At 41.2% G+C, this 14,753-nt stretch overlaps 1 protein-coding gene across 1 annotated transcript; it reads left to right on the top strand.

The window, feature by feature from the left end:
- The first annotated feature begins 1,313 nt into the window (after positions 1-1,313).
- On the top strand, positions 1,314-12,369 carry skap2 (src kinase associated phosphoprotein 2). Its single transcript, XM_084356572.1, has 13 exons — positions 1,314-1,483; positions 1,889-1,994; positions 2,152-2,177; positions 3,050-3,148; positions 4,537-4,617; positions 5,457-5,540; positions 5,692-5,816; positions 6,167-6,230; positions 6,360-6,470; positions 6,667-6,741; positions 8,133-8,245; positions 11,930-12,033; positions 12,160-12,369. Exons 1-12 carry the CDS (start codon positions 1,444-1,446, stop codon positions 12,020-12,022), a joined length of 1,017 nt encoding a protein of 338 aa, XP_084212698.1. The 5' UTR covers positions 1,314-1,443; the 3' UTR covers positions 12,023-12,033; positions 12,160-12,369.
- The last annotated feature ends 2,384 nt before the right edge of the window (positions 12,370-14,753 follow it).

The raw sequence follows: 14,753 nt of genomic DNA, 5'->3' as shown, positions 1-14,753 counted from the left end.
GCATCAGATATGATGGAAATGTGTGTTTCTTCTTGACTGAGCGACACAAACTGATAAAAATGGTTTTAGAGAGAAGATGCAAATGATGCTGCAGTTATCTAAAATACAATTTAAGATTAAAGCTGCAACATGTACGAATTGGCCACCTGTCAAATTCATACCTAAAACAAAGAGGAGGCAGAGTATCACTGGAGTAATCGCTAACTGCTGCTAACTGTAGCTGTCGTTAGCTAGTAAGCTCAGTTAGCCGTGCAGCTAGCAGTCCAGACTGGGAGCTCAGGGACCAGGGATGTGTTACACTGCTAGCAGGACTGTTTGGACCGGGACAGGCCGCTCTGGAGCCATGCTAACTTCATGCGAACATGTAGATATCCCTGTAATAAGATATATAGACATCATAACGTCATAACTGTAATTTCTTCACGGTCTTTTGATAGTTTTGGTTAACTGAAATTCTTACATATTGCACCTTTAAACTCAAGACACCTTGTTTTTTTTATGGTTATACTATTCCATTAAAAAAGGACATTTTGTTAACATTTCCACATATTTGGTAAGTTTGGGGTCTTGAGTGGAGTTTTCATCCAATGACGGAGCCGGCAGAGTTTAAAAGGTTAATTAAAGGTGCAATATGTGAGATTTTGTTGTTTAACATGAACTAAAATGATCAACAGAGTGTGAAAAAATAACAGTTTTGAGGTTTTAATGTCTATATAGTGTATTACAGTGATATCTACTTAAGTTAGCATGCTTACCAGCTAGCCTTGGCCACTCTAGTCCTATGCTAGCGGTGTCAAACCCCCTGTTCCCCAAGCTCCCTGTCCGACCACTAGCTGCACGGCTAACTAAGCTTATAGCTAACACTTAGTTTTATTCATACAAAGAAAAATTAAAGATGAAATCAAACCTGAAGCAGCACAGGCTCCTTGAAACCCCTCTGTGGCTCAAAGACGAATAAACCTGGCACAGGAGCCCTCCTCCACAACAGTTTTATATAATTGCCTTTTCAACTATTAATGATCCCTGTTTGGATTTACAATGTTGACATATTCATAAACTCTAAAGTGCTCGCATCACATCACTGTAAAAAATAAAAATAAAGACAGCCCCCAATGTGTCCAGTGAGTCAGTCAGACTTTTAAGTGCCAGAGAAATATTATCTGGAATCAATCAAAAATAATGTGGACTTTAATAGTCTGTAAAGACCCGAGGCTCCATTAAAGCATCAGCTGCCCGTCATCAGGAGCAGTCAAAAATATATACACACACATATAAACGTCAGGGTGGGTGTTGAACAACACAAGTGTGTGGTCAGTCATAATTAGCACATCAACTTCCGTGTATCGAGCCGCCACCGCTGCTGCTGCTGCTGCTGCTTCCGCGTCTCATGAAGCTTCAGCCCGCCGGACGGTCCAGAGCTGCCCGCGACAAACACCCGCCACGATGCCTCCCATCCCCGAGGAGCTGACGACGCTCATCGCAGGTGAAACATACATTAATTCACGCCTGTTGTTGTCTCCCGCGCTCTTTCATGCCTTGTTGCACAAAGTCCAGTTTTTCAGAGAGCGTTTAGTCAAAAGAGGAAGCGCACACTCAACATGGACGACTCAAGTTTCAGACTTCTCATCGCTGCTTTTTCCATTCGTGCTATCAATCAATCAATACGCAGGTTGACGTCAAAGCTGCTAACTGCTGGGGTGTGTGTGTGTGTGTGTGTGTGTGTGTGTGTGGGTGGGTGCGCGCGCCTGTGCGTGTATGTTATTGTGCTTGGAAAGGTAAGATGATCCCCCAGCAGTAAAGGCTGGGCCACATGCCTGCCAAATAAAACGGCACAATCAGTAAGTGATCTCAGATTGAGTGAATGTTTCACCTGCTGTTTGTTGTTTAGATCTAGAGAGTTTCCTTTGTGATGGATTAAAAGGGGAAAGTCTGAGCAAGAAGGCAAAAGAGAAGAAGGAGGCCTTCGTCAAGCGGATTAAAGAGGTCAAACTGAGGTTTGTTTGTTTGTTTGTTTCCTGTTTTGGAGGCACTGAAGTCAGTGGTTCTCAAACTTCTTCATGTCAGAAGTTAGACCTTGGTCCACCATCTGATTTAAAGACTCTGAACCAAAATGCGAACATATTTAACATCTATTTACGGTCTCCCCAACAGTTTCCCACAAGATTTCAAGGACAAAAGTGAGTGTTTTATTTACTTCTATTAATATTCTTGAGATTTATGTTTAAATAAGTGGCACCAGTGGTTCCCAACCTGCAGGTCAGGACTCCACATCGGTCAAATTACATCAGGATAAACCCCCTTGAGATCTATGTATCATCAAGAGGGTACCAAAAGTGATGATAAGATAAGAAACCTTTTTTTTTTTCACTATCTATGGCGTTTTTCTGGTAAAATGCTGTATAATTTTATCTCTTAGGCATCCAAAACATTTAAAACTCTTCAAATGAACTGTTCACACCTTATAGTTATGCACCCAAGGCTGGGAACCACTGTGTTACACGGTGTTATAAAAAGTAACCGACAGTCATACTTGAGTAAGAGTAAAGATATGGTGTTGAAATATGAATTAATTAAAGGTGAAAGTCATCTATATGCATAGTAATTTAGTAAAAGACTTAAAGTATCTGATATTAAATGTACTTAAGTATCAAAAGTACAAGTAAAAGTAAATTATACACATATTTACATGAATGCAGATAACGTATGCTATGGGTTGACTGTTTATTGTATCTGATATTCAACATTTTTTTAAATGATTGGAATCAGTGTTTGTTTTTTCTTCACCTGATTGGCAATAAAATAAATTAATTTAAGAATATGGTACTTTGGCTCTGATGCAGCAGGTAATCTGCAGAGTAACTAGAAACTAAAGCTAGCCAAAAAAAAGTAGAGGAGTAAAAAGGACAAGACTGAAGTAAAATTCAGAAAATGGAAATACTCAAGTAAAGTACCTCAAAATTGTACTGAGCAAATGTACTTAGTGACGTTCTGTCACTGGTGTCACACAATAACATGCATCATCACCACACCGACATTTTTCCCCTTGTAGGTGGAGATGACTCAGAAGAGGAGGAGGAATTTGACAGCAACAACGAAGGAGGCTCGCTGCAGTCTGAGCGCACAGACAAGGATGAAGAGGCCTGCGAAGGTTAGCCACAAGCCACTTAGCAGACGTCCGGAGCTGACTTGCTAACTGCTAACAAGCTGCAGATTAAATTGTCGAAAATTGCATCTTGGCGTTAAAATATACAAATCTTGGGGTCTGCTGCCGGAGAAAGTGACTTTGAGTGGCACAATGAGGGAGACATTCCAACTGTAACTTGGCAACATACTTGGGAAGCAATTTAGGGGCACACATGCTACTCCCACCGCCTCCTTTCACTCCACCCCTCTGACAGCTAGAGCACGCTTTATTGCTCTCAGCCGCGGTCTGGGGACTGAAAATTACTGCCGTGGCTGTAGTTTGAGAAAAAACATTCCTCCATATACAGTAGCTTTAACCTCGTACGCTCTATCGTGGCAATCTATGTAAGATTTTGTATTTATGTTTTTCAATAGTGGAGTATCAGGGAAAGCCTTGTGAAATGGTGATTAGGGGTCTGGGGTTTATGGGCTGTAAGCAGCTGCCAGCTTTATGGCTGCTCTTTCACACAAAGCAACTTTGACACAGCAGTTGAACATTTGCATTGAAGTTGCACACTGCGAGGGGCATCTCCTCCAGAGACATGCAAAACATTGCTGAGTGGAGCCTCCGTGGCTTTCGCTGCTTGTTTTTTAACATCAGCCAAACAAATACAGGATAGCTTGAGTCTTCTGTCTGTTTATGGTTAAAGCTGCCACAAGGAGCTTTGACTTTTTGTTGATCCTGGCGGCCCCTGTGGACAAAAGTGGTATGAGCACTAAGATCTTGATCCAGCAGCTTTTTTGCTCAGGCTGTGAGACTCCTCAATGCATCCTCAGCTACGCCATAAAATATAGTTATGAGTAAAATAGTTATAATTTTATGACTTATTCGACCTGGTGACGCTCATTAAGAATAACGATAATAACTATATAGACATAGACAATCTTCTCACTGGTGGTCTTGTTCAGGTAAATCATATAGAGGCATCAATATCAAGTTGAATTGTTTGAACTCTCACTTTTACATGATATAGGGGCTCTGTGGATCTTCTGTGCTAGCCACCTTTGCTCTCTGTTAGCGGAGCAGAGAGAGGCACTGAGACGAGGCTCTCAAGGAAGTGCATTAACTCACATCCTATGGACTTCACAAAAAACTCCACGGTCCAGCAGCATTAGACAACTTAAACAAATCATCCACAGGCTTGTGTTGAAGGCAACCGAGAGACAGGGGAAGGTCTCATTTTTCATGTCACATTACAATTTGCTCACATATGGCCAATAATGATAAATACATGTAAATTGCTACAAATGACATTACATTATATAGAGCCCCTGTAAACGCACTTTGAATGGATGATTTGTTCAGAGAGGACACTGAACCCTCTTTGTTGGGTTTCCTCAACTCTGTTCCAGGTGTCCAGCAGTTACCACCTGTGGCGGCTCAGGACCTGACGTCTGTCTTCAAAGCAGGATACCTTGAGAAGCGCAGAAAGGGTGGGTGCTCTGCTAAGAACATACATACATGACTGTTTTTTGGTGAGGCTATCAGAAAACAGCATCAACGAAGAAAGGCAATGTCTGCACACTTGGACCTTCGTCAGTTCAAAATGTTTTGAAAATTGGAAACCACACACAACAATATTGTATTCAGTTGGAGGATTAAAAGAAAAATCTTAAATTCATGTACAGAAATTGGGTCTTATTGTAACACCCTTCTATAAAAAGTTAGCTGGATCAAATTGCAAAAAGGAAAAAGAGACAACATTTGCTTTTGTAACATTTAACTATTTTTCCTTTAAAATAAATAAGAAATCTAAAATTGCACTCAATACGAGAAGTGAAGTTCATAAAAAACAAATACTTTTATGAACTTCACAGAGAGGACATGCATAATTTTTTGTGAAAAAATAAACAATAAAAAAATCTAAAATAAGTCGTCATATATCATGAGGTTATACAATATGAGAGCCATGCCTTCAGCCATGGTGACGGGCTTAGGCAATTCAAAATAAATCGTGAAACCAGTACAAGACTGTACATCAGTGAGCTCGACAACTTTTCAAGTCAGTCACATGAGGATATTCAAATTCATCTTGATTCACGATTATCCTGATATTAGACATATTTTTATCGCAATCCATGTTAAACTCTTAGCGTCCCATCCCACCATTCTGATTTGATATTATTAAGTGTGCAGAGATTACCGTTTTTCTACGATTTTTTTTTGTCATTTTCATGTTTTTTTGCACACACGGCTCTAACTTATCCTCATAAACAAACCTGAAAATGATCCATCTCTTCCATGCTGAGATTATTCAGTTTTCCCTCCACAGATCACAGCTTTTTTGGCACCGAGTGGCAGAAGAGATGGTGCGCTCTCAGCCATAATATCTTCTACTATTATGGCAGTGAGAAAGGTACTACTTTGGCTTTCCAGTCGATTATGAATCAGATACTGTTTGAGTTAACTTGAGTGGATGGAGATTCTGCTTGTTTCCTCAGAGTTGACAGTGACATTACCTTTGTTGTATCTGAACCATTAATAATGTTTTAATTTCCTGTAACCAGACAAGCAGCAGAAGGGGGAGTTCAATATCGACGGGTACACTGTCAAGATGAACACCACCTTACGCAAAGACTCAAAGAAGGACTGCTGCTTTGAGATTTCGGCTCCAGACAAGCGAGTCTATCAGGTACGCTTGTCTGTTGGTGACGCTTTGAGTTAGTGCGTCCCAAATTGGAAAAACAGAAGTGGGCTTGAGATGTGCCATGTTTAAGACTTGGAAAGGCATGTGTGTACATGCACTTCATTAAATCTTTATTTTTAAAACCCATTCATTCATTTGACACTGCTGCCTTTGCCGTGGCTCAACCTGACACGCATATTTAAAAAGTCTAAATGAGTCTTTCTAACATTCAGGCTCTTCCTTGTGGAACATTTTACTATGCATAAATGCAGTATTATTTGTTTATGTTAATTAATATATGTAGACTTGCATATTGCACTGACTGCAGTCTTCATTTCTGTCCTCTTTCATCACAGTTTTGTGCGTCATCGACCAAAGAGGCGGAGGAATGGGTGAAACAGATAGACTTTGTTTTGAAAGGTTTGGACTGTTTCAATCATAAAAAAATCAAAAACTTTAGTTCCTCCATGAATGAAAACCCAAAAATTGAACAATATTCTCTAAAAAATGTATCATAAAGTCAAACATACTACGTTCCTCTGTTTGTAGATATGACAGGCATCATCCCAGAAGATGAAGACGAGTTGGAGCAGGAAGTGTACGATGATGTTGGGGCGATCGAAGAGCCGATCGATGACGACATCTATGAAGAGCTCCCTGGTACGAACACACATTTTATCACTGTGACAATCTGTATTATGTACATGTTGCCCTATAGAACATGAAGACATTGAATGCATCTCTTTGGTATTGGTTTTTTTCTGGCATTGCATATTTCCCTGTCCACTTATTAGACAGAGTTTCATAACCTTTTCACTGCACACTCATCCATCACCATCTCCGCTTGTTTCTCCAGAGGAAGAGATGCCTACTCCAGCAAAGCCTCCTCCAAAGGTGGAGCCAGTGAGCAAACCTGCTCCGCCCGCTGCAGGTACAGCACAGAAACATGTCTGACTGTTGGTATATTTAGTTTGTGGGGTAGAGTGTAGTAACTTTCACTAGAGGCTAGAAGCGAACTGAACAAATTGCCGTTCTGTCAAATAAATCTATTTGTGCTGTGAGCAGCTCAACCTTCACCCACAGTTCAGAGAAATGACACTTAAAGAGGAAGTTTCTGTGAACATGTGCAACTGAAAGTTAACACAATGCTGGAAATAACTCTGAGGCCAACTTCCTTGTACAATAAGTGACGTATTAATGTTCTGCAAGTGTAAAAACACTGTGCTATCTCTCTATCTGCTGTAACTATGGAAACATTCCAGTGACATTAACCAACAGAATCACCACCAAAGAGGAAATGACACTGACACTTTGGCTCAATAAATAGGATCAGTGGTTGAAACTAGAGATTAGAGATACACAACCTTCTTTGAAGCCAAAACTGATATTAGGGAGTAAAAAATCGTCTCGTATTTAGGCCAATATACACATTTTTTTTTTGCAATGATCTCTCAAATGTGTTCATCAAACATTCAAGACAAATATAACGAAGGCAGGATATTTTACAGTTTAACGATATACTTTATTGTCTAAAATGACATAAGAGCACTTAAAGCTCATTGGTAAGATAGTTGATTTTTGAGTCTCATTGCCAACTTGTGTAGCAGTACATAAGTAATACATCTATATGATTTCAAATGGAGCTAGTTTGTTCTTTTCATTAGCTACCGTCTTTTCCATGTTCAAATAATAACACATTTCTATTTTCCAGTGTAGTAGTGTAGGGTGGTACGTGGATTTTTCCAGTATTTGATTAGCAGTTTCTTTAATACGATAGATAAAAAAACAGACTAATCCAACCAGCAATCAGAATTTCCCTGAGTCCACAGTGATGTCCTCAAATATCTTGAGTCTGAAACCCAAAAAGATTCAGTTTAAAACAACAAAGAAAAGCAGAAAATCCTCACAATTAAATGAAATACTTAAACAATGAATCGATTACCATTGCAGGTTAATTTTCTGTCAATCCAATAGTTGACTACTTTACCATGACGCTGCAAAATAAATTGAAAGTCACAGCAACAATGGTAACATTGCTGTTTCGCCATCCATCAACATTGTTATTGTGTTCCAGCTATGAGCTGCGACTCCATCTCTTTTCTGCACTGCATTGCAGTCTATCACTTTCCCAGTGTGAACATACTCCAAACCTGCTTAGTTAGTATGTAATATGAACTTGGCTCACAGCCTCCTTTTCTGTTTTAGGCTCTCCACTGCCTCCTGTTGGTTTTGCTGCACACAAACAACCACTGCTGCTTGATGTGATTACTCTCAGTAGGAATTAAATAAGCCGTTATCATCTCCTTTCCTTTTTCCATCCAGTTGATAAGAGCACAGACTACCCTAACTTCTACCAGGGCTTATGGGACTGTGCAGGGGACTTCCCAGACGAGCTGTCCTTCAAACGTGGAGATGCCATCTACATCCTGAGCAAGGTATGCCAGGGGAACCCAGCTGCTTGTCCCTGAATGAGTGTTTTCTTGAGGTATGGTAAATCCAGGATTAGCTGAAACTCAACTGTAATGCAGAAGTTGTGAGATGAGGTTTGTAGTCAGAGTGGTTCTGCTGGCCTCAGACCACCTAAAGTGAGTTATTCCTAGGCCCTCAGAGGAACTGTCTGTTCATATCCTTTACTGGCAGCATCTGGCCCACCGCCTGGAGGTGGACGGCTGATGGTAAGAGGCAGACTGGGCTCGGCTCTCTCTCTGGCACTGTGATGGGGATTAGTTGTGTCACAACGGAAACTGTTTTAGTGCTGCTGGCGGACGCTGGGCTTAGCTGGCACACGGTGCCATTCCATCACTTCCATCTGGACTGTTTCAGCGCGCTGCCATGCCGGGCGACGAGCAGCCCGCAGCCCACACACCTCTCAGACGTCTCCCTCACCTCGCCAAATAGGAATGTGTGTTCTCAGGAAACCCAGGCTCAGTCCGCCACTCTATTCAGAGCAGGTGAGGACGTGTAGTGGACGCACAATTTCCGAGGCTTGTCGACTAGGTGTGGGTGCCAGGTATTGAGAACTGAGGGGCCGTTCTTTACCTTTATTATGTAACCAAACAGGAGCCCTTTTGTGCTCAACTGGCTCATGTGAACGCAGAATTTGGAATTTGTTGCGATGCATTTAAATAGCTTGTTTTTGAACATCGCGCTGCAAATTGGTCGAGGAATTTTATGCTTTTACAGATGCATGTGGACCCTGTGGTTTGTGTAAAAAAAGAAAAAAAGAAAAGAAACAAAACCGTGTGAAATGTGCACCATCTAGACTGGCTCTATTTCCTGTCTGGTTTCTATGGAGTCAAGTGAGGCACAGTGATGTCAACTGGCCAGGCTCGTTTCCAAATTCAAGTCTGCCATCTAGTGGCACCTTAGAGCCATGAAGAGTCAAAACATGATGAGCTCCAAACATTATTTATTTATAAAAACCTGAATTATAATTTGGACTAATCATTTAATTTCTTCTTCAGTCAGGAGTATAGATGTAGGCGGCATCTACTAGTTATTTTCATTCATAATTACTCTGTTTAGTTTTCTGATTCATAGAATAAATGCTTAGTCTAAAAAATGTTGGAAAATTTGAAATATTTGCCAGAGCCAGAGGTGACATCTTGGATTTTTCTGGTCTGGCCAGAAGCACAAAATCAAAATAGAAGGCATCGAGTTTTCACACTTAGGAAGCATTTGTGTTTAATAACTGACTTAGAAAAAAAACGGATTATCAAAATTGGTAATTTTCCGTCCCCCAGCTAATTGATCAATTGATTCTGCACTAACGGAAGGAAACAAATGCACAAAGCAGACGGACTCGTCAATGCTCAATGGCCAAATGCCCGTTTATGACTCCCTCTTCGTGTGTGGAAAAGGACCAAGAATCAAGTTGCCCTTTCACTCAGACTGGGAGTGCCATTAGCTGAAACCTTGGTGTTGGGGGTTGTGGCCCGCTGCGAGGGCAATGACCATAAAACCTGTCTGGACTGCAGCAGCCAGCTGCAGCTTGAGGGACAGTCGACTCCCTCCTCCCTCATTCTCCTTTCTCTCTCTCCTCCCCTGCGTCCCTCCCCCATTCCACCGGCCAGGAATAGCTGTAGTGTTACAGCTGCGAGACCCCCCAGTCAGGACCTGGGTGTTGATTATAGGGTGAGTGAGGGAGAGAGTGTGGTGTCCGGATATATGCTGCACCACCCCCTTCATCCGAGCAACAGCACATAAAACTAATAGAAAGATGTAATATCTCACTTAACTTAATGGTTTGATAAAACGTAAACGCAATCCCAACATGTTGCTGTCGTCATCGTGCCTGCAGAGATGTTGTGTGCATCAGCTCTGGAGCGTTTTGTCCAGCGAGCGAGCAGTTCAGTAATATTGTCCAGTTTGAGGTATTTGTGTTAATGTGTGTGTTGTCACAGTGTGTGGTGTCATTAGTCTTCCACAGCTCTGTGTATGTGCTCTCATGTTGTGTCCCGCGCTCGCTCAAGCACGACTTATTTGTGAGCCAGAACTACACAATGAGGTGTTGCTGCTTTCAAAGGCTGGCTGCAGGAAGTCATAATGTGCGCACACACACTCGTTCTCGCACTCTCTTACACACACCTCACGCCAATCTGCCCTATTATCCCTCAGGGGCTTGTCAAATGTGATTTTAATCACGTGACACATTCATGAAATTTTGTTTTTTCTTCTTCTCCTGATGTTGATTTTTTTTTTGTTTATGAAGTTGTGACACGGACAGTAAATCAAGCACCTTTTTATCTGACATGATGAATGGCCCATCACCACACAACTGCCGACGCGAGACATCACTTATTGTGAATGTAATCTCCCTGAGTCTAATGCTACCATATGATCACTTACATCCATTAATCTCCCCTGGGAATAACCGGACACAGATGTGGTCCCTCCCCGTCCCTGAGTTTTGGCATCGATTTGAAACATTGTGCAGGTTTCTCTTCCTTCAGCCTTGTCAGGACGTGATCTCCAGAGTTGATTCATGTCAGGGGAAGACTTTGATGTGAGGTCAGGCTCTTGGCCAAAGAGAGAGAGAGAGAGAGAGAGAGAGAGTGGGAGAGAGAGGGGTATTCTCCCCTTGTCTCAGATCTCCCCTCACAGTGTCCTCCTCACATCTCAGCATGCTGACAGCCATTTGGAGCTATTACTTGTCATGCCGTGACAGATTTATGTGTGATGTGCTCTGCGCTCACTGAGGTTTTTTTGTGTGGAGTGGAGGGAGGTGTGTGCAGTCCCAAGGCAGGCCAGAGAGCAGGGAGTACAAATTTGTTGATGGGATGTTGGTGTTGTTGTCGAGGTGGGAATGAACAATAACCAAGAACAGCATTTTATACTTAACTTAAGGAAATAAGCACAGAGAGAGATATGGGGAATGACAAAGTTCCCCAATCTGACACCAACCAAGGATCCTAAAAAGGAAGGAAGGGTCATTTTGTCACTTCGCCAGAAAAATAAAGAACACACTTCAGAGTAGGTTAGGGATGGACTTCTTTATTGACACCTTGTTCGTCCCTCAATTTGTTTGGGGAAAGACTGTTCGCAGTGTAGTTACAGACTCATCAGCAATGTTTGGTCGATCTGTCCTGTCAATCATGGGGGAAAAAGTCTGTCCCTAACCCATTCTCTGAAGTTTGTTCATTCATTTTCTGGAGGCATTTCTTCATAAGAAGTCCTACGACGTAGATATGTTTGGTTTTAGTGTGTTTCTTCATGCATCTGCCAATACAGCCAGCACCACAATATGGCAACAAAGCAAGATTCACTGACGTAATGATCCTTCCTTCTTTTTTAGGTTCCTTGACACAAACCAGGATGTTGTGGTTCTTTGGTTTGCATCCTAAAAATATGCCACCAGGGAGTCATACCCTTGCTAATTCTGAGTTTCTGTGTCATGTACTCCAGAACAAGAGTGTTTTTCAAAGTAATATCACTGCTTTCTGTACTTATGTACATTTCCCATCAAGGCGGAGTCTGATTTTAAGATTAACTTCAACTTTGCAGTGTAATGAATAATAGTTATATTTACTTCAATAAAAGTTCAGTGTTTTCTTCATGTGTTAAATGTTGAGGAAATGCATTTCCTAAACACACTCTATCTGCCCTCCACTTTGTCCCAGGAGTACCAGAACTTTGGCTGGTGGATCGGAGAGAAGAATGGAAGTGTAGGAATCGTCCCCAGAGACTACCTGACAGAGCTTTATGCTCTATAAATACATTACTTGTAAGTTTGTCAGACCTCATGGCTCCAATGAGCATGTTTACTTTGTCAGTACAAAACTAAAGGCTCAAAATATGTAACTGGAATTATTCCACTTTGTTTTAAGTGGTGCATTTGTGTCATTTTCAGGATCATTCCCCTCCCATTTCCACTGTAAGAGACTGATGGCGACCGGATGAGAAGATTTTCATATGACTGAAATGCATGAGTATTTTTCTACAGTATCTACACTTTGCACTGCTTTTTTGTATTTATTTTCTTTCCCCAACAACATTTCATGCTGTGCTTTTGGCCAATTTTGTATTTGCAAATGTCAAAATGAATAAAAATGTAAACATGTGTTGTATCAGAGCAGTTTTTAACCTGCTAGTTGAGCCACAAGGTGGCAATAGAGTCTCTTCAAAGGTCAGAGATTACCTCTGTGACAGAGATGCTCAAGGACGGAATACCACTTCTTTCTTTCTTTCTTTCTTTTGATGCCTCAGGAGACAAATTTTGAAATGATGTTCACAAATTTTACAAAACAATTGTTACATATAATTTACAAGAGACAGGAAGAAGAAGGTCTAGCAGTAATTAATTTAAAATAAATTAACTGCAAAACTATCGTCAAGGAGGTTTGTTGGAAAGAAAAAGTTAACAAGCTTGAACATGAGGACTAGTTGCATTTATCATTAATATTTTAGCCTATCGGTCCCTTTATATGCCTTCTGTAATGCTGTGCTGCTAACATCAGGCCACCGTCAATATACAATCCTTTGTGCACACCAAGATATACACAAAACCTCCCAGATAAATGAAAAAATAATCTATTTTTTAAAATGACTTTATTCATCTGGTCAGCACTTTTGTTCCAAGCTTCAAAGGGACACTGGGCTTTTTTTTTATGACACCTGAGAGACTTTGCTGGGCAGAGGATCACAGCGTGGCAGATGGTTGGCTGTGCTGCGTGCCTGAGGTGCACTAATAAGACAGCCACCCACACAGATAGCAGGGATGCTTATCACCCTCTGAGGGGCTGTTTGACAGCAGGCGGGGTGGCGTTAGCTGGGCATATTCCACCGAGGTTACATACATACTGTACATATCTTTTTACAGCCTCCTCACTGAAATACCAAACTTGTACAAGAATTTTATCTATTAGGGTAAAACGCTACTTTTTTTGGTTTGCTGCAGACAAAAGGGGCCTTGTCAAGGTTTCCTCAAGGTTGCGAGAAAATGGGAAGGAAAATGTGGTCATTAACCAATAACTCACTGTATCTTTTTCCTCCCTCTTCCCTCTATTTTTTTCCTCGCTCCTGTCTCTCTGTTTTGTTCCTGTTGAGTGATGAGCTCGTCCTCTGTCCTCTGGGTGACATTCAAAGCCAACATAAATCCTCCTCTTTACGGTATAGTGCAGCGATAAAGCCTCTCTGCTAATTGGAGGTGTAATGAATTACCATAATTAGTTATTGAATATACTACATTGGATATAGAGAGGAAATGCATTGTTTTAGAGCAGGAGTGAAACAATATGACATATTCAGTCAGTGAGCATTACTGACACTGAGTGTGTGTACTTCCATCATAAAGGCTGATTATAAAAGACTTTAAACACATTTTGAGCTTGAATTTTGGATTTAAAACATAAACACAACTATTTCTTTACTTCTGACTGAGCTTGGTATTCCCCCTAATAGTCCTCCCTGTGATATTAGGCTGTGGGTTAGGTTGCCAAAGGCAAGTAAGGCTAAATATTGCCTCTCATTTTTATGTGCCAATAAAGGATTTCCTTAATGGATGTCAACTACACCCCCATCCCCCCACGTTACATTTGGACAGCCATATCCTCAGAATATACAGGTTCTTTTATTGCAATTTAACATCAAGATATAATGTTTCATAGATAAATGCCAGGGGGCCATTAATCTAGCGAGCACTAAATTACACTAATGATACCAGAATATCACTAATTAATACTTGCGACCATAAAGATACACTTTTACCGGCCAAATATATATAGATTGAGCTGCTGAGTAATAATAAATAAAGTTGGATTTGCTGAGAAAGATGATGGAAATATAAAACACATTTCCATTCAGGACAGGACACATTCACAGTCATTTTATGCTGACAATCAGGCACTCAGGTATGTTAATTCGTACACAGCTCAACAATTATAACTTGTCCATCCTCTGCTAATGCACAGCTTCCTCTCAGGACAATATCTTCACACTAATATCGCACAGACAGCTGCTCGTCTTTGTTGAGTATCATCATGTACCATCACCATTTCATACCGTCACCCCTGGGGTTGGTGAGAAGGCTAAAGACTTGATCTATACCACTTTAGAGAGGTGATCTTGATCAAGCTGTCAGCTGTTTCTGCTGCTCTTTAACCGGGTCACTCGGCTGTAGATCACAGCACAGCTTCATAGAGAGTTTCTGTCAGGAATAACACTGCTTTATTTATGTGGTATCCCCTGGCATTTTGCAGGAAATGTATTACCTCTCCAACTGGCCCTCTGTCAGCATTCCATTAAAGCCTCTCCCCCCGTGGTCTAAATCTTAAAATCCGAAATAGACACTTTTTAAATGCAAGTCACTCTTAATTGAGGTCAGTTTCTGTTAACGTAACTCACGGCAGCTGACAAATTAAGGTTTCCTCAGCTGGCTTATGACATTGTGAGAAGACAGGATGCATTTAAAGTGAAGGCTAACGAAGATCATGACAGGCTGCTCTG

This window comes from Pagrus pagrus, assembly GCF_965226575.1.
Source record: "Pagrus pagrus genome assembly, chromosome: 7".
In the NCBI taxonomy this organism is placed as follows: Eukaryota; Metazoa; Chordata; class Actinopteri; order Spariformes; family Sparidae; genus Pagrus; species Pagrus pagrus.
The sequence above is the reverse complement of the archived record's forward strand: the minus strand, read 5'-3'. Positions and strand labels throughout refer to the sequence as shown.